General features: G+C 38.2%; 1 protein-coding gene across 2 annotated transcripts in view; it reads right to left on the reverse strand.

Moving 5' to 3' along the window:
* LOC111147806 (Rho GTPase activating protein 18) overlaps nucleotides 1-20,286 on the reverse strand; it is a 127,877-nt gene that overhangs the window by 12,895 nt on the left and 94,696 nt on the right. For both annotated transcript variants that reach the window (XM_022504049.1, XM_022504050.1), the window contains exons 8-12: nucleotides 17,092-17,169; nucleotides 13,586-13,745; nucleotides 11,383-11,465; nucleotides 6,765-6,971; nucleotides 5,817-5,957 (exon numbers count right to left, since the gene is read on the reverse strand). In XM_022504049.1, coding sequence (XP_022359757.1) covers nucleotides 5,817-5,957; nucleotides 6,765-6,971; nucleotides 11,383-11,465; nucleotides 13,586-13,745; nucleotides 17,092-17,169 — 669 coding nt within the window. The remainder of the gene's footprint in view (nucleotides 1-5,816; nucleotides 5,958-6,764; nucleotides 6,972-11,382; nucleotides 11,466-13,585; nucleotides 13,746-17,091; nucleotides 17,170-20,286) is intronic.

Consider the following 20,286-nt stretch of genomic DNA (forward strand, 5'->3'; position numbering starts at 1 on the left):
GGTGAGCCTGAATGATGGAATGACAATAGAAAAATTATACAGATCGAAGTCCACAATGAACGTGAAACCTGCATGATTCAGCAATTTATAACCAGATGCTCATCAAAGCTGCCCTAGACCCTTATTGGGCAGAGATGTGGTTTGAGGTAATTATGGGGGAAATGATGGAATGTCTGTAATTTCCTTAAAAATACTAAAAGGAAACAAGTTATGGGAGACAGAATGGGATGAGATTAGAAAAACAGGTTTGATCATTGGTGATGGGTTTATGGGGATCATATGCTACTCTGTTTTCATGTATAGGTAAGAAAAATTCCATGATACAATTAAATATATGTTTATACACACATACATACCAAATGGTGGGGGATCATACATACAGTTTTTATATAAGGCCCTGCTCTGAGAGATTCTGACTCAATGGGTTCAGGGAGTGGCCCAGTCATGTTTTATAAAAAATACTTCTACTGATGACTCTATAGCAAACTTTGGATGAGACAGCATTAATCTGGTCTTACCCCTCATTTTATAGAGGAAAGAAAGGCCCAGAGAGATAAAATGATTTGTCATTAATGTCTCACTGATGGCAGAGCTAGAACCAGAGCCTCAAGCCACATGACTTCTGGTAGATGATATGGTGTGTATGCATGGGTACATGGGCTTGCATGTTTGTTTGTGTGTGTGATAGCAATCCCAACTGCAAGTCAAAGGCTATCACAAAATGGTTATTTTTTTGTTGTTTTCACCAAGTGTTTCCTCCTGCTGCAATTGATGTGTCTTTAGTACTCAAGAAAGTCACATTTGTATCAAGCAAAACACACTGTAGTCATTAAAAACATTTGTCTTATTAAGTAGATTATATCCCTTTCAACCTGGTTCAAACTGTTAATTTTTATCTAGTCAAGCATGTCTCAAAAGCATGAATCCTGATTACATATAGTTAGGAATAACAGCATGCAGAATGCTTTAAAAAATACTACCTTCGTGAATTTTCATGATCTACAGTCTCTTGTCTTCAATGCCTGGCAATCTGGCTTCTTCCATCAATAATTACTTACAATGCTTTGGAGAAAGTCAGAAGTGACCTTTCAAATGCAAAATTCACTGGACCTCTGTCCAGTGTTTACCTTCCTCCAACCTCTCTCTGGCATGAGGTACTACTAATCAAACTCATTTACCTCCCTGGTCTCCCACCCTGGGCTTCTAAAGACGCTAAAATCTTCCACTTCCTCTGACTTCCTATTATGTCTTGCCTCTTTTACCAGCTCCTCTCCCATGGCCCACCACTAAAATATTGGTGTCTGTGGCTTCAAGGACAATCTCTCTGATAAGCCCCAAAAGCACACCTCCAGCTCCGGCTGCCTTCTGAGCTTCAGGCCCATGTAGCCAAAGTACTTTCACGCAGGCAAGTCAATTACAAATGTCCAAAACTGACTTTCTCATCAAAGCCTGTTCCTTTTCCTTAATGCTTTCTCTCAAGAATAAAATCACCCAAGGTAAAATCAGCGAGTCATTCTAGATTTCTCCCCATTCTACATTCCTCATATCCAATTCGTTTCCACATCTGGTGGGTCCTCGTGGCTCACATTTAACACTGCCTTCCGGTGCCATTGCTGGGTGTTGGCAGGGCCCTGGACTGTTTCAAGCTATCTGTTAAACACATGTTAGTAATGGCAGAATACATGTTCAGTCTATTACTCCACACTAGCCCAGGACTGGGGTATATACCCTTTTCAGAGATTTTCTGTCCCCCATAAGGAAATAGAGGATAAGAGTAAAGAGACCAGATTTAAGGTCCTCCAGATTCGGTTTCAAATTCCAGCTCCCCACTTCTTATCCAGATAACCTTCAGTAAGTTATTTAAGATTGCTGACCCTCACTTTCCTCATCTATAAAAAATGAGACAATAATACCGTATACTTCAATTAAACTGCTGTAAATATTAAATGAGACAATGTTTGCAAAATGCTTAGCACCGTGCCTGACCTCATGACAATTATTACCCCTTACGAATATGGCAATATTCACGGATTTGTAGCTTTTCTTTAACATACTAGGAATATCTTCCAATGTCAATATGTACATTTATATTTCTGTGATATTTCACTACACAGACATGCTATAAAATATGTAACTGATCGTATCCTTTTGGGACTATTTCTAATTCTGGCCAGAATAAAGAATATGGCAGTGAACTTAAGCATAACTCTTTGCACATCGTGTTATTCCCTTCGAAGGGATTTTTGAATACAACGAGGAGCACGGTTTTCAGGCCTTGGCCACATGCTAATTGCTCTCCGGAGGGATCCTACCAATTTATGCACTCCCATCAGCAATGAAATTAGCTGGCATCTCCCATGTAACCTCCTATTTTTCACTGCTCCAAACTTTCCTTCATCTGACAGCACAGAGATTTTTAAATTTTAAAATGCATATATGGGGCGCCTGGATGGCTCAGTCGGTTAAGCGCCTGCCTTCGGCTCATGTCATGACCCGAGGTCCGGGGATCGAGTTCTGCATCAGGTGTCCTGCTCAGGAGGAGCCTGTTTCTCCCCCTGCCTGCTGCTCCCCCTGCTTCTGTGCTAGCTCGCGCGCTCTCTCTCTCTCTGACAAATAAATAAATAAAACCCTTAAAAATGCAGAAATAATCCTGTAGCTCCTAGGGTCAAGACTTTCTTCAGCCTAAAAGCCTGCCATCCCCCTAGAGACCCACTCTGGCCTTCCTTCTGTCCCTGCCCCTCCATGCACCTCAATGGCCCCTATGACCTCATTTTCCCACCAAACACCCTCAAACATCCCTACTTTCTTTTCTAACACAAATCTCACACTCAACACACCCTAATTGAAAACCGTGATCTTCCCCGTTGAAGAAGCAACTCTGTCCTTCCAATTTCTTGAGCCAAAAACCTTGGAGCCACTTTTTACTTCTTTCTCTTACAACTCGTATCATTTCGACTTGAAGGAATTCCAATGGCTCTAACTTCAAAAGACACAGAACCTGAACACGTTGCCTCCACTGCTAATATCCTGGTGTCTCACTTGGTTTAAGACATTAAGAATATCCCAGTCTCTCCTCTTTTATGGTCTCCCCATCTATGCTGGCTCTCCTAGAGTCTATTTTCAACCCAGTAGTCCAAGGGAGCATTTTAAAACATAGATTTTCAAGCCTTTGCTCAAATCTTGCAATGGTCCCACTTCGCTCAGGAGAAATTCAAATTCCTAAAAGATGCCCTAAAAACACTACATCCCTATGTAATTTATTGGTCCATGGTCCCTGTGATTTCATCTCATACTCCTGTCCCCCTTGCCAGCTCCACTCGGGTCACAGAGCACTCCTTGCTGGTCCTCAAATACCCCAAGCAAGTTTCTGCCAAAAGGCTTTTGACAGACTACTCCTTCTGTGCTTCCTGAGAAAAACATCTAGCACAGCTCTCTGTCCCTCCTTCATGTCTTCACACAAATGATACCTAGACCACCCAACTGAATATTGCAAGGGGCTCCTTCTCTCAATCCTCTTTGTCTGTGCTATCTTTATTATTTTAGAACAGTTACCACACACTAACATACTAGGTAATTTACTCATTAATTCTTAGTTACAGAATTTAAGCTGCACAAGAAGAGCAATATTCATCTATTTAGTTTAATAACATCTTTCAGGTGCCTAGAGCAGTGCCTGGCACATGATAGCCATACACTAAATAGTTGTTTAGCAAATGAATAAAATATCCCAAGAAGTCTTGTCCTCCATATTCTCATGCTACACATTCAAAGGATTTGGGGGGCAGTGGGAGTAAGGAAACACAAACTACCAAGACAGAATGGGATTGGGCAGCTAATCAACAAAGTAGATGGCCCATGTTCCATCCAATAACATCGTTGTTCTATAATCGCTTTCTGTGCATTGTTATTCTCCCTAATAAAATGACAGTACCTTGAACAAAATTCTGGCAAGTGACTAAAATTTTTCAACCAAAATGACAGGTCCAATGAACCACCATCACCGGTCATGATTACCTAGGGGATACCATTCTGTCAGGAGGCCTCCTCGGGCCAGTGAGACTTCTCTATTCAACTTGCTGCCTACATAATACCTACATGTTCTTCACATCTCAGTTCTACTTCCCAGGGAAGCCTCTCTCATGCCCACTTCCTGTTTTGTAGTCCAGGGTACCCCGGGCTACAGGATTTATTCCCTGAGTAATACTTAATACATGAGTAAATCCAGGTTTAAATTCCAGGCCTTAAAATGGCAATGTAGCTTCTGACTAGTACAGAAATAATTCTCAGACCAAGTCTCATCTAATTAACTCGAAGTACAAACTAATGAAATCCAAGTTAACACAAATTCTCTGTAAATAACAAAATCATGTCAACATCTCATCTCCAAAATACAACTTTTAAATTATTTTGTCTATGGTCTCATTATTTAAAAGTACAGCAGCATAAATGTTTCCTCAGATAGATAATGTACCTCAGAGAATCATGTTATAAAAGACAGGGCTATAAAGTCACCTAAGTTAATATGAATAAGCAGAGCTACAAAGCAAGATGACACATATTTATAATGGTTTTAGAGGAAATAAACTGTTCTAAGTTAAACAAAAGTGGTACACCAAAAATCCTTTCTAACCCATGACAATACCAAGCCCTTTCTCAAAAAAATATAACACAATTTACAATTCCCCTTTATTAAACTTTATGTTCTTAAAGATACTTAAAATGAACCAAAAATATTCATGCCAAAAATACATTATTTTGTAATGGTGAGAGCCATAATATAGAATATGTATATATATAAGATACATATCTATCCATATTTATAGAATATGTATTTATAGATAGTTATAGATATATAGATATATTTAAATTTATATTCTATTTATAGAATGTATATATTTTTAAGTTATAAATTATTATAGATATATATATATTTTACAATTACTAGTTTTCTAAGTAGGCCAAAGCCAAAAAACCCCAAAAAACAAAAAACAAAAACCACACGCTGATAATTGCACTTCCACATTATTCCACAAGATGTCAGCATGTAACCGAATAACCTCAATGGTGGTGTAGCTAGAGGGGGTTGTCTCCACCATAAACAGAACAATAGAAACCCTTTCATTTCAGGATCTTAAGTTAGAGCTTTGATAAATGTGTTCCATATATGTGTTTTCACACATATTTTATTATTTTAAACCTATTCCTTATATTCTTACAGCAGGTTGTAAATGGTGGATTTAGGTATTTCTTTTTAAAACATCTTAATTTTCTTCATTCCAACATAAATCTCACCAAATTCTTCACATGATCCGATAAGGAACCATTTCCATACTTACTGAAACCCACAAAAGATGCTAGGCATAACCAACCACTGACCTATATGCTGATCTGAGTTTGTTATTTTTCCCCATTTTACAGATGAGAAAATGGAAGAAAAAAGATCAGTGGTTCACACAGGGACTCTTTACTGCGTAGAGATTACAGATTCGGTGGGTAGCTGGAGTCTCCACAGAGTCCTTTGTGTGTGTGTGTCGGGGGGGGGGTGTTGAGACACTCTGGTCTTGTTATTTTCCTTTGTTCCCCATTAACAGCTCTTATGCTGAGTCACCAACACCTGAGCAACTGTTACTACTGATTGATTGTTCATAGGAGCACAGTTACCCTTATTGAGGCCTTTAACTTAGCATTAGCAAAGGGCCCAGTAGGTGTGTAGAAAGTCCTCCTACTACAGAAACATACGAAACTCTTTCTCGTGCACGTGATCGTAAAAACAATACTGAAATCTGCATAAATACATATCTTCAAGTTTTTCTTACATCGCTTGTATTCTTATCTTGCTTTTCGTATTTCTCTCGGTCATAAGCCATTTTCTTCAGCAATTTCTTCATGGCTTTTTTGTCTTTTCTATGATTTTCACTGTTTTGCTTCCTCACTTGGTTGACAATAAACTTGGGAATCTACGGAGAAATAAAATTAAGTTTGGGAGAAAAGAGAAGTGGTTCCATTATGAACTACGGAAATAATTATCTTTATGTTTTAAATGTGGAGAGAAGTCAAGGTTTTGTCCAGATCATAAGACTAGGCTATTTTACATGCACTATTCATAAAATATGCAAAAAAAATGCATCGTATTATTCATTCACTATGAGTACAGAGCATATACATGAAGTAATTTACCTCCCATTGTGTAAGTGAGGTTTAAAAAGAGGCTTGGTAAAGTTCAAGGACGTAGTGGCCACCTTCTATTCCTTATATGCCAAGATTAGAGACTGCCTGAGGTGACTGGCGTTAGGGACCACCACCTTGGCGGCTGGTCCCTTTAGCAGCCACCTGGCAACAACCCAGCTTTTAGCTAGCCTGCAGTCCCCTCTACAAACCAGCTAGCCTCACCTCAAAAGAGAAAGAAAAACTCACCAATAAAAGCCAACGGGGTTCTAGCAATAATCTAGGAAAAATTGATCCTCAGAAATTACGTTAGCAAAAATAAAATATTTTAGGAGTTAGCAAGTTGAAACAATGAAATAATACTGTTATTTTAAAAACTGAGATTTAATAAGTGGACATTATTTTATTTTAATTCCAATGTCACTAACTTACAGTGTTATATTCATTTCCGGTACATGGACATCCTTTTTTTTTTTTTTTTTTTTAATGACACTTGAAATCACCTCTATTGGCTTGCTTTTTTAGAAAATCTAAACCTAAAATGACTTTAGAAACTAGATATCATCACTCATTAACAGAACTTAAAAATATATACTTACTGTCCACAGAACTTGTTGACACTTAATCAATAAGTGCATGATATTAGCTGTCCCAGCTGCCATGAAAAATTCTCGCTGTTCGTTGGACTTCAAACCCAGTGTGTGACACATGAAGAGATTCGGGGCCATGACCATGGCTACATTCATGGTTGTCATCTTATTTTTCTCTCTATTGTCTATTACTCTTTGGAGAAATTCAAGCAGGGCCTGAAACAGAAATGACTCTTCTAGATTTGTGTTTTCATGAAGATAAGAGATTGAAACACTGTAGTGTATGGGATTTTTTACTTAGTTAAAAACAAGTAAGTTGTGCATAATAACCACAGTCGGCTAGCTACGTTCAATGGGCCTCAGCATCAAAGCTTCTATTAGCACCCTGAGGTGGTGTTTTGTTCTGTGAAGGGCTATGACACAGGGGAATGAGGCAGACAGGACACCCATCTGAACTAGGCAGTGGGGAGAGGAATGGAGAAGCATCAAACATAGGGCCTACGGGAGCCACGGAGCACTGAAAAGCATATCAAATATCCTACAAATATTCACTTGCTTCAGGAAGTGCTTCACTTTTATCTTTAGGGGTTAAAAAAATCCCCTTAGAAAGGCTCATTTAACCTCAGTTTCATTTGCTTTAAGGTACTCAATAGCTAGCTGACAAGAAATCTAAAAAGAATGGAGACTGTCATGTGGAGGGATAAGGGGGTGAACAGAGACCAAGGAAGAGTTTTTTAAAAACTGAATGTGTAAATAAAAAGGAACTTTTCACCAGAACAGGCTGCTTTATGCTCATTGTGATACCATTTGATACCACCCACCTCCCACCTCCCACCCAACACTCCTGGGTCCTCTGAGCCTGCCCTCCGTAATAGCCACAGGCAACTTAGATCACCATCCTCCTGACAGGACTTAGGGCTTTAAGTTCTTCTTTTGCCTTCTTCCTTGAATTAACTTTGGTCTAGACCAGTAACAACAAAAATACAAGTATTCAATGTTCCCTATAGGTGAGGCATGGTTTTAAGCATATCATAGACATCATCTCACTTAATCCTTACTGGAGAGAGAAGCTGTAATTATCTCCCTTTTACAGATGAGGAAACAAGGTGTAAGTGAATTTAAGTAATGTACCAGAGATCATAGGGCTGGCAAATGGTGGAGAAGGTCTCTCTGGCTTTTGCTTCTGAACTCTTAACTACAAAAAGAATCGGGGCTCCTGGGTGGCTCAGTGGGTTAAGCCTCTGTCTTCAGCTCAGGCCATGATCTCAGGGTCCTGGGATCAAGTTCTGCATCAGGGTCTCTGCTGATGAGGGAGTCTGCTTCCCCTCTCTCTCTGCTTGCCTCTCTGCCTACTTGTGATCTCTGTCAAATAAATAAAATCTTAAAAAAAAAAAAACTACAAAAAGAATCATGTTTTCATATTTAGCTTAAAATCCCAATCAGAAAGAGGTCAAATAAATGATACTGAAGTGGAAAGAGAAAGGAACAAAAAGAAGCTGTTCATCTCTCCCAAGATTTTGGGGGTGGGGGGTGGAAATTCCTATGTTAACAGGTGGATCTTTAAATCAAGTTTACCTGCTATATAGACTTCAAAAATTTGAAACAAACTAAAGGCACAACCTCAATATCTAACCATAAGATTTATGTATCTAATATCTGGTACAGCTCTCAGAAAGTTACACTGTAATCCAAGCATAAGGTTATATAGTAACAATACCTTCTCAAATGAGGACAAAAGATTAATTGGTGAGGTTTGGGGAAAAAAATTTAATTTTGTTCCAGAGACCAGAATAATTATTCAGGGAGCAGTGTATCTCTTTACAAAGCATAAATTATAGAGATTAGGTAATAAACCACCTTAATTGTGGTGCACATATACAGTAAGATTATTTAAACCATTACCATCAGAATATTCGAATGTGTGTATTTCTGTGTATGTAGATTATGAAATTTAAAAAATGTTAACCTTGCCCTTAATGACAGCACTTCATCTTCAGATATATTTTCTCTTTACCTGAAATAGAAGAACTGACCTTTTTCAAAAAATATCTGGGTACGTGGGTAGCTCAGTCAGTTAAGCGTCCGACTCCTGACTTCAGCTCAAGGTTATGAGATTGAGTCCCACATTGGGCTCCACAAGGGGGCATGGAGCCTAGTTTATGATTCTCTCTCTCCCTCTTAAAAAAAAAAAGTATCACTAGTCTGCTATTACATAAGTCTCACTGGACCTATTCCCTGAAACCAGTTTGATTCCCAACACAGTCATTTATTAGCTAGGTGAGATCTTAGGGTAAATTTCTGACATCTCTGTCCTTTAAATTCTTCCTACTCATAAAACAGGAATACTAATCTTCCAGCCTGCCAGGACTGAGCAAGACAATGTGTACAGCTATCTTCCTAAAAATATAAATAAATAAATAAATACCAATAATTATATTAACACAGATCTCCTGCTGATACTGGTCTTCGTTGTTCCTCCAAGTAAAAAGTATCCCGATATACAATAATCCAAGGTCAAAATGATCCCCCCCCAAGCAGTTTGTCTAGACATCTGTCTCTTTAGGCTTAAAGTAGGACATGGTGCCTCCTAACCCTTCAGTGTGCCGTAGTTACAGTCTACAAAATTTATACACCTGATCCCGTTCCTCCAAACAGCAAATGCGAGAGTGGCACTAGGCTGGTAAAAAACTGGAGAAGTTTGCATTAAGCTTCCTGAAATTATCTTGTGACAGAGTTTTCCTTCACTTTGAACTAAATGTAAGTGGTTTATTTTCTTGTACGTATGGCATTCTTCTTTCAATGTTTCTATTATTAGAGTTCTTGTTTGAAACATCCATCAAGGCTAGCTAATTAAGCTCTAAAATAAAGCTTAATTATTAAATTTACTTTTTTTGCATTTTCCAATATTTTATTCTAAAAGAGTATTTCCCTCTTGATATATATAATTATATATATATATATATATATATATATATATATATATATAAATTATAGTCCTAGCAACCTTATATGAAAAAATTAAAGCTATTCTAAAATTTTTAAAAGTATCTCTTTCAACAGAATTTTCAAAAGAGTGTGCCGGGGACTCCGAAGGTAAATTCCAAAACTGAGTTGTAGACCAGCCTTGCCCCATTAGAAACCATATTGGAATAGGTGTTTCCTCTCACAAATATTTGAACTCATTTGAATGCAGACACGTTTTAAGTAAATCATGTGTCTTTCAATGCCTGCCTTATACTGGTCATTCATAGAGCCATCACAGACAGGTACCTCTATGTGAATAAGAAAAAGATGGATTAAATTTCTCTTTCAGGGCTCTGTGTCAGGGCATAGTTGACAAGAAGACTGGAAATCAGTCCCCACGCTGTCCTATTTCAGCCACAATCTACCCTTACACAGCCAACTCTGGTCACACAATGTTCAAATGTAACCCTTTCTGGTGCTGGCCTCTCTCTTCAAAACACCTCCACCTAATGCACAGCCTTCTCAGCATGTAACAATCCGTGAAGCAAAAGACCTTTTTTTCCCCCTGGCTTAGTAAAGGGAATAACTCTTTGGAAGTTCTCCTGTAGAAATGCAGGGATTTTACTCCAGTAATCCTCATAAACTCTTTCATCCAGAAAAGTTCAGTATTAACATTCAATTCCTTGGGCACGAAAGAACTATCACCTAGTTTCAGTTCAAGGAGTCTTAATGAGGTATAGGAAAAACTTCCAAGATTTATCAACTGGCTTTGTTTTCTCGACATGAAATTTCTTGGCATGATTTCTCATTTTAAATAGAAAGAAATATAGAGGGTAGAGGGGCAAGGGTTCTGCCATTGGCTATATAAAAACAATTTTTTGAGGCAATGACAAAACTTAAGGTAACTATTCTTTCTAAATTATATTTTAGAAGTTTCCTTTTTCTTTTGTAAGTTTATAACTAAACCTTTACAACTACTCGGTAAACTTTTGCTGTTAAGAAAATAAATCAATATGGAACAATCCACTGATTATTATAAAAGCCTCCAACAATGCTTATAATAAATGGTATTAAATCATATAGACCAAATCACTTTGAAATGCTGATGTAAATCAAAAACTCAGGGTAAGCCATTAGAGAAAGTACTAGAATTTGTTTGAGTCAGTCTATCTTTTGGCTAACCAAACATTTCAAAAATCATCATTATGACTTATTTCAAACTCTACTGCTTAGCACTACAAATGTAACATCTTTAGGGAACAGTAGGTTTTATTTGATGAGCCTTACAACTTTCTTTTTAAACATCCATTTCTAACTACATGTTCATTAAATTAAATTTGGAAGACACAGAAAAATAAAAAGAAGAAACCAAAAGCACCCAAATTTCCATCCAAAAAAAAAAAAAAATGAACCTCACTCATTGGTTTCGGTAGAGGGGTTACAGCAAAAATTAAACAACTGATAATACTATTAACATGACTAGTCTAGTACATACACTAGTGAAGAGTTAAAAACTTCCACCATTTATCTTTAAAAGTTGGTCTTTCCTTTAGAGACTTAACTAGGAACATTTCCATGAAAACTTCACCCTGTTTTACCACAAATAATGAGAAATTACTCCTCTGAGTTCTGAGGGATATTTAACGTAAATGAATCTGCTGACCTTAAGTGTGTCTCTGTTTGCATCAGGCAGGAGGATGACAAGAAGGTTCAAAGCCTGTAGTTGTTGCTTCCTGGTTGGAAGATCTGCAGACAGATTAAATAAATCGGAACTCTTTTCTTTACCAAACATTTTTTATTTTACTTCCTTTTTTCATTTTGTAAGAAAAAAGTTATTTGGCATAAACATCCCTGTGAAATTTAAGACACAACAACTGAGCAGCGAGCATTCTTGAGAGTGTGTTTAAGAGAGATCAGGAGAAGCAGCTGCTGCGTTAGAGCTTCCTCTCAGAATGCTCACTTCCAACTGTGATCATATGACGAGAGGCCTTATGTTTGCAGACACACAACAGTGCTTTGGAAATAATTTTAACTTCTGCGTGATAATTATTCCCCAATGAAGAGACACAGAAAGTTAGCCCTTCCACGGTATGGTGTGAGGGTGCCTCTGTAACAGTGAAGGTTGTTTCTTCACTGGTGAGTGGATAAATCACATGCTAAGAGTCCACTGATTCCAACAGGAAGAAGTAAAATGGAGCCTGGAATACAGTAAGTGGTAGATAAATGTCTATGGAATGAATCAGAAAACCAACCAGTGGTGACTGAGTCAAAGAGGTACACGATGATCATTGATAGTTATCACTTTTAGTAGCCCTCGACCCATGGAAGTAATACTCATGGATATTTGGAATCGTTCTGGTACTTTGTTCCTAAGGAGTGGATTTGTCCTTGAATCCATATCCAAAGAATGTATGCAAAAGAGCATAACTTAACCATTATAAATATTTTAAACACAAGATGATTTTAGTCATGTCTCCCCTAGAAATTCTTAAGAAATGTTATGATATGAGAAGACACATGAGAATCATCTTAATATTACATGCTTTAAGATAAACAATGGAGTATTACTCAGAATATGCTGGAAATAATGGAATATTACTAAGTCATAAAAATAGAAATCTTGCCATTTGCAACAACACGAATGGATCTTGAGCATTATACTAAGTAAAAGAAGACAAAGAAAAATATATGATTTCACTTACATGTGGGATTGTAGAAAAACAACAACAACAAAAATCAGCTTATAGATACAGGAAAATTAATGGAAGCTACGGTTGGGAGGGGTGTGGGCAAAATAGGTGAAGGGCGTCAAAAGGTACAAATTTCCAGTTATAAAATAGTGAAGTCATGGGGACATAAGGTACAGCATGGCGACTACAGTTGACAATACATTGCATATTTGAAAGTTGCTAAGAGAGTAGATCTTAAAAATTCTCATCACAAGAGAAAAAAATTCTGTAACTATATGTTGTGATGGATGTTAACCAGACTTACGGTGATGATCACTTCGAATACATAAAAATATTGAACCATTATGTTGTACAAAATGTTGTAGGTCAATTATATCTCAATAAAAAAAATTTGGAATGACCCAGAAGAGTTCTGGTGGACACTGTAGCTCACCGTAATCATCAATAGTGGCACCTTTTCCCTCTCAAGTTGTCCCAGTTGGGAAGTTAAAGATATGGTCATTAGAATGTAGCGATGGCATTTTTCCTTTTTTGATGGCCTCTGGGACTAAAAGGAAAAATTACACCAGTATGCAAACCTTATAAGATCTCTGTGTTCACTGGAAAAGAATCAAGAACTATTCGATACATTAAATTGGAGCTTGCGCAATACCACAAAATGGCAAGGTAGAAGAAGTCTGTAACCTTCCTCCAACGAGGCAGCCAAATAATTTGTTCCACGTTTCTGCATGACAATTTCAGAACTTCATTTTTCAGGAAATAATCACAGACTCTGCTCATCTCCTTGTGCGTTTATGATAACTGTTAATCCACAGCTTCTCCAGTAAGTGTTGCTTTTAACACTTGGCAAGAAAAATGTATCAGATCTTACGTGACTCATTCTATTATACAAGAAATGCGAAGTTCCAGGTTTTAACATGAAAATATAGTGCAGGGCTCAATGGGCATGCAATTAATCTGTCCCTGAGGAGAACATACTGTCATCTGTTTACTCAGAGATGTATATTTGTAAAGGAAAAGGACAACAATGTATGGCATTTGAGCTGCCGTTGACAGAGAGTCAATATGTCTCTCCGAATATATCCAGTTATACTTTCTGTGAGGCAAAGTGTCATTAAAACAATTAACAGGGATGGCACCAGCACATGGGCTGCCTCAAAGAGAGACGGCACTTACTCTGGACGGCCTGAAAGGCTTTGAGATATTCTACACTGAGCAGCGGCTGGGGCAGCTCCCGGATGAAGAGCTTCAGCAGGCTGGCGGCATCATGCTGTTTGACACTTTCCCAATTAAAAGTCCCTTCATAAAACTTTGCTTCCAGTTCTTGGCAAAGATTCTGAAAGGCAGAAGAAAAAAAAAAAAAGGCAAGAAATAAAAGCTACCAGTAAGTGCATTTTTTTTCCCTGCTGAGAGTGTGATACACTTCCCACTTTCCAAGAGATTCTACTCTTTAGAAAAGAATCCGAAAGTACTAAAGGCCAATAATTCTCTGTCACTCAGAAAAATACTACTTGGCCAAGTACACTTTTTCTGTGACAAACGACAGCCAAGGCCACAAAATTCAAAACCTGCATACATTTTCCGGCATCTGCAACAGACCTTAAGCGGTCAAGGTTTAATCAGGAAAAGATTAGTTAAAATCGTCATTCTGTGTGGGGGCTTTACTTCAGATGCTGTAAGTTTTCCTTTGATTTTAAAATTCATCTTTTAGGGGCGCCTGGGTGGCTCAGTGGGTTAAAGCCTCTGCCTTCGGCTCAGGTCATGATCCCAGGGTCCTGGGATCGAGCCCCGCATTGGGCTTTCTGCTCGGCGGGGAGCCTGCTTCCCCCTCTCCCTTTCTGCCTGCCTCTCTGCCTATTTGTGATCTCTGTCTATCAAATAAATAAATAAAATCTTTTAAAAAATAAAAATCATCTTTTAAAAAGTCTGTTTTAAATTATTTAGAAGTATATTACATAACAAAATACATAATCAATCTCTGGGCCTAAAGTAGGGGGCTACCTCTTGATTAGTCACCTCTGGGAAATGGAAAACCAAATTCTAAAGCAAATGAGGCCTGAAAATACATCAGTACCCCTGTCTGGGGTGCCTGAGCCATAAGTGGCACAGCCATCCGGCCACCAGCTGCAGAGAACAGTGTGAGTCCACGCAGAATCAGAAATACCTAGTTTGTCTACCTCAAGGACTCTACAAGATCTGCCAAATTATTAGTAATCAATTTAGTTTCACAATTACTATTTTCCAGGGACCTTTTCACTGTGGCTTAACCCTATTAGGTGAGAAATCCTTTCAAGTTTCTGTCACTTCCTTATGTTGAACTCTTCTCCCAAAGAATGTTCTTTGTTTTTCTTGTGAGATGAATTTATTACACTTTCTCTTCCCTACACAACTCCATCCCTCTCCTCCAGTTATTTCTGTAATTGGTGAAATACATAAAGGGGGGTAGGGGAAAGAGAGGTGAAGGGAGAGAGGAATGAAAGAAAGGAGAGAGGGGAGGAAGGGAAGAGGAGGAGGAATGGGAAGAGGGAGAAAGAGGAGACAGGAGAGGGAGAGGGAACAAGGGAGGGGGGGAAGGAAGGGTGGGGGAGAGGGGAAAAAAAGGAAAGGGAGAGAGGGGGAAGGAGAGAAAAGAGTACAAAAAATTTGGTGGGGCAGAGGAGAAAGACAACCAAAAATTTTGCATATTATCTTTAAATTATGTATAATGGACCAGCTGCTGCATAATTTGGGATGTGACAACAGGCCAGGTTGAAGAGTTGAGCCAACAGAATCCACTTAATTGACCTTCTTAGAAATTACATTTAGTTGAACTCAAGCTTCTGCCAGCTATCCAGTCAAAAGTGTAAAATATGCTTTTTTTTTTTTTAAGATTTTATTTATTTATTTGACAGACAGAGATCACAAGTAGGCAGAGAGGCAGGCAGAGAGAGAGGGAAGCAGGCTCCTGGCCAAGCAGAGAGAGCCCGATGTAGGGCCCGATCCCAGGACCCTGAGATCATAACCTGAGCTGAAGGCAGAGGCTTTAACCCACTAAGCCACCCAGGAGCCCCTAAAATATGCTTTCTGTTCACCACTGTGTATTCACGTAAACGTGTTTATGACTCTTAGGCATTGGCCCTTACAGTCTGCTAATCAGTGCTGTGACCAGTGGACTCAGAAGGGGTACTCTTGCCCATGTGGGTACTACGAAGTTACGTGACCAGCTTCTGAGGGATTCGTTCTCGAATGTGCCTCTCAACAGGACTTACCTCAGAATCCCACACAATGCCTATGTTTGACTGTTGGTAAAATCGCCCTAAATGTTAACAAGTGGAGTGAGACAATGGCAGCTTATCAAATTCACACAGGCCCCAAAAGGTTTTCAGGGACCTCTGTGAACTGGACACTGAACCCAGGGGACACAAGGTGAATGAACTCTGTGAGGAGTTGCTCCATGCAGTGAGAGCCTAGCAGGCGGGAACTAGCACTCCACAATGAGGAAACTCATCAAAATAAGCAGGTGCTGTAAACCGTGCAAGGTCTCAATAGGAATTCCAATCCTGGCAGCCCCAGGGCCACAGTCACAAGCCCGGAGTGTGTGCACCCACCAACAGTCTGTTCTCTCTGATCCAGCTCTAAAAATGTCATACAGAATAGGTCTTAAGGAAATGAACAGAAAAAAATCTCTTTGCCCTGTCCTATTTTCCAGTGGATTTGCAAATTCAAGAAGACAATAGGTTGGACGAGGGCAATCATTTGCGACACCTCAGTTGAGTTTAGAGGGTCAGAAGCTGAATTTAGAGGCTCCAGAGGCTGTAAATGACAGCAAACCAAAGCCTTCTCCTAGATACGTTCTCCAGATAGAACTACAGTTCCACGCGTGAGGCCCCTGTAAAATGCAAATCCCCCGGGACGCTTATGTATTATGCATCCTCTGTAGGGTAATTCTACCTTTGCCGTGCATTTACTGGATGCTTTATTCCCCAGAGCAGGAGCTGGGCGCCAGGGAGAAAGGAGGAAGATACCAGCATCCCAAGACAGTGGTAACAAAATGCCAGCTTGCCAGAAAAGGCGGCAGCGGGAGAGAGAACGGGAAGTCTGGGCATCGCCTTGCCTCTTTCACAAGCCAGACTCGGGCTACCCTGCAGTGGGTGTGACAGGAACTGTGAAAGTCAGGAAAGGAATTGAGGCAAAGTCTCATTTCCTCAGTTCCCATAGACTGGTGTATGGAGACGACAGTCACATCCTCTTCTTCTGCTCACCTGGTGGAGTTTCTCATCCACATTTTTTAAAAATTCAATTGCTATTAATCACACTGACTAAATCTATCACCAGTCCCCTATCAATATTTTGACTCATCGTGTTCTCTTTTCACCAGAAGGATGGAACTACTCTTGGCTTTTGCTTGTTGACTTTTGTTCCTGTTTTACCTCTGCACAGCAGAGAGATTAAAATCATTTGCTTCTCCATCATAATAGTATTAAAGCTAATACGGTGATTTTGAAGAAAAATGAAAACTTACAACCATCAGCAAAGACTCCAAAAAAACTAAATATAAACTGAAGGTTCAGAGGTTTTATCTTTATATTGTATCTACTTGACTAACAGTGGGGGAAAAGGGGGTGGGGAAGAGAAGTTAGCTTTTAAAATGCAAAAGCGTAACTGAACAATAAAGAGTGACATGAGTAGAACCAAGAGATTACCTTGATTCTACCAGCGGCTCCAGGTATTCTCAAGAGGCCTTCGGTTTCCAAACCTCCCTCTTCAATTCGGGAAATCAGCTGTGTATAAACAGAAGAACATTCTGACTTGGGGATTCCTAACAGGTACAATTCCAAATTGAACATCTGCTTCACACAGAGATAAATGATTACAATGATGGGTAAGCGGGCTTTCATGAAGTTTTGAATGCTACTGCACTAGCACTATCCTTTCAACCAGAAAGTCTCAAAACTTTACTTCTAATTGAGAAGAAGTGGGGTCTTATTCTCCTTTGTTACAGAAGTGTAATCATTTCACACAACAGCTGCTGTACTCCAGCAGACTGAAGTTGTTTAAGCAGTGAAGTTGCAACTAAGACCATCCGTGTCTTCTGCTTTTCCAGAAACAGACATTCTGCAATCAAATAAATCTTATGAAATTCCATTATTTGCACATTTACATCTCATTTTTTAGTTTGTTTGAAAGACTTGTTTATGGTACGAAGGAGAAAAAAAAAACTGTTTGTAAATATTCATTTTTAAGCTTTGCAGCTTTTAGTGGTAAACCAAGACAAAAAATAGTTTTTGTTGAGGGCTTCTAAATCATTTCTGATACCCAATGAATATACACAGATCTATCTCTAGAACTCCACTAAAATAACAAAGATTTTTTTTTTAATAATGCAGAAACCCACAAAAATAGGCAAATGAAGAAATTACAATGACATACTGTCGGAAGCTAGGAAGATGATTAAAAAAAAAAAGTGGTTAGTTTCTTGGCAGAGTGATCTTCCAATTGAAATATGTATTCCCTGGGAAATGCACACAGGCTTTATAGGGGGTACTCTGCTATTTTAAGGAAATCAATTTCTTTGTCCTCAGGCTAAATATAAGGCAATTACTAGCATCACATAGGTTTTCCTTCCTACTACCCAACCCCTTTCACCATAGCCTTCTACTTTATAAAAGACAGACCTACTCTTCACTCATCCCCAAACTTACTATAATCTCTCTGCACACCCTAAGACATAAAATCTTCCAGACTGCCAAAGGATATAAAATTTTATTTATTTTTTTCAGGGAAACCTCCTTTAATGATTTACCAAGGCTCTATAAACTACATAAAGCTGTTTCTTCCATGCTTATAAAAGTGTCTATTAGGAGCAAAGCAAGGTATCATAAAATGAGGTCTTTTGACCTTTGTCTAGATGTTCTGAAATCAGATATATTGTAGCGTGTAGACACTGGAAGAGAGGCAATTTTTCTCTAATGACCTCATCTCTCCTATCCCCGGATTAAGGCCAAAGAATGCACAGATCTTCAGGGAGTCAGGTAAGAATAAAGCGAAGAGTAGTCTCAAAATTCTCCTGAGGATTTATTATTAGATAAAGTAAGAACCATCTCTGACCAGTCAAAGCAGTGCGTGATTTTTAAAAATTCAACTGGAATGTTTTCCAAGACTCCATTTTTCAAGGTACACTAGATAATGAACCCACAGCTAAAAACCTTACAAAAGTTATTTTAGATTAGATGGGCATTACTCAATAAAGGATTTAAAACTAACCTTAACAAAAAATACCATGCAAAATTTATTCAACGTTAGCAATTTTCATTTTTATTTCATCTTATAAAATGTTTAAAACGTTCTATTAGCAAAAAATAAAATTCTTTGCTGGCTGCTAGAGCAAATTAGTTTTTCACAATAGTACATGCCTTTCATTTTCATCAAATACACAGGATAAATGGAGATTTCTAAACAACTGAATGAGAGTAAGATCTGAGTCTTTATATTGAAGTTCTTTTTATTCCTCTCGAATGTGGAATACTAGCATCCAATAGAGAAATGTACATATAATGCCTGAAAGAATGTCATGTGGTTTTTCATATTTCTAACTTTAAAAATAATATTTTTGGCTACCACATTATATTTCATTATTAAAATATAAGAAATACTTTATAGCTCTTTTATTTTCAAGACTTAAAAATGGAAAATAACTATATTGTTCTATATATTTTAATCATGCTCCTTTTTAGTAATTTATCTTACAAGAGACATTGCATAATGTATCAGTAATGTTCACAGCATCTCCTAAGAGGGATTATATGCTTATATGAATTTATGAACTGAAAATGAAGTCAGAAGTTTTTGACACAAAGTATCTTTGATTTGGCTGATTAGTCTGACAGTGAGAATAGAATTTGCTAATTTGTCAGAAATTTTCTATAGATAGAAATTAAAAGTACTTTATTTTCCTGACGTTTTCTAAGAATATGGTTTAAACAATGTGCCTCTGAGCAAAAACAAAACAAACAAGAAAACAACAGATACAATTCACACAACTGAGATAAGCTTTGTTAAAGCCCTTTTTTGGGTATAATTCTTAATAAATGAGAAAGTATAATCCTCTAAAAACTGGTGATAAACCTTTTTGCAAACGAGCGATTTCCAGTTCTTTGTTTTGTACAAAACTAAGAAATACCTAACTGAGGTGACAGTTGCTCATCGAAAAAGTATTTTTCAATGCTAGATCATTATTATTTTTTGCTTATAATTCAGAGGGGATGCATATAGATGAGTGTTATCTGATAGTAAACTCTTTATACCCTCTTTTATTTTTGTGTGAACAAGAGTCTTTAAGGCTGTTACCAAACAACTTCAAACTAGTTGGAAGCCCAAGTCTTCTGAATATTGAAGAGACCAGAAAGGTAAAATAACTACATAAATAAAACAATTTCAAAAGAAAATGACACAGGACTGCATGCAGCCCTCAGCCTGACCAGGAGACATCTCTGAATTTTTGTGATAGTGAATTTGATAAAGTCAAGCATGACACATCATTGGTTTTTGGTCAAACGCCAGTCTAGATGTTGCTGTGAAGGTATTTTTTTTTTAGATGTAATTAACATTTAAATCAGTACATTTTGAGTAAAGCAAATTACTCTACATGACGTGGGCAGGTTTCATCCAGTGGGTTGGCGGCCTCAGCAGCAAAGACTGAGGTTTCCCAAAAAAAGTGGCAATTCTGCTTCAAGACTGCAACACAGAAAACCCACAGGAGTTTCCAACCTACAGATTTTGGACTCAATACTGCAATATCAACTCTTGCCCAAGTTTCCAGCCTCTGGACTGCTCTATTTCAGACTTGCCAGCCCCCACATCACATAAGCCAATTCTTTAGAATGAATCTCTTTCTATGA

This window comes from Enhydra lutris, unplaced genomic scaffold, assembly GCF_002288905.1.
Source record: "Enhydra lutris kenyoni isolate GAN:26980312 unplaced genomic scaffold, ASM228890v2 scaffoldscaffold17, whole genome shotgun sequence".
Taxonomy (NCBI): Eukaryota; Metazoa; Chordata; class Mammalia; order Carnivora; family Mustelidae; genus Enhydra; species Enhydra lutris.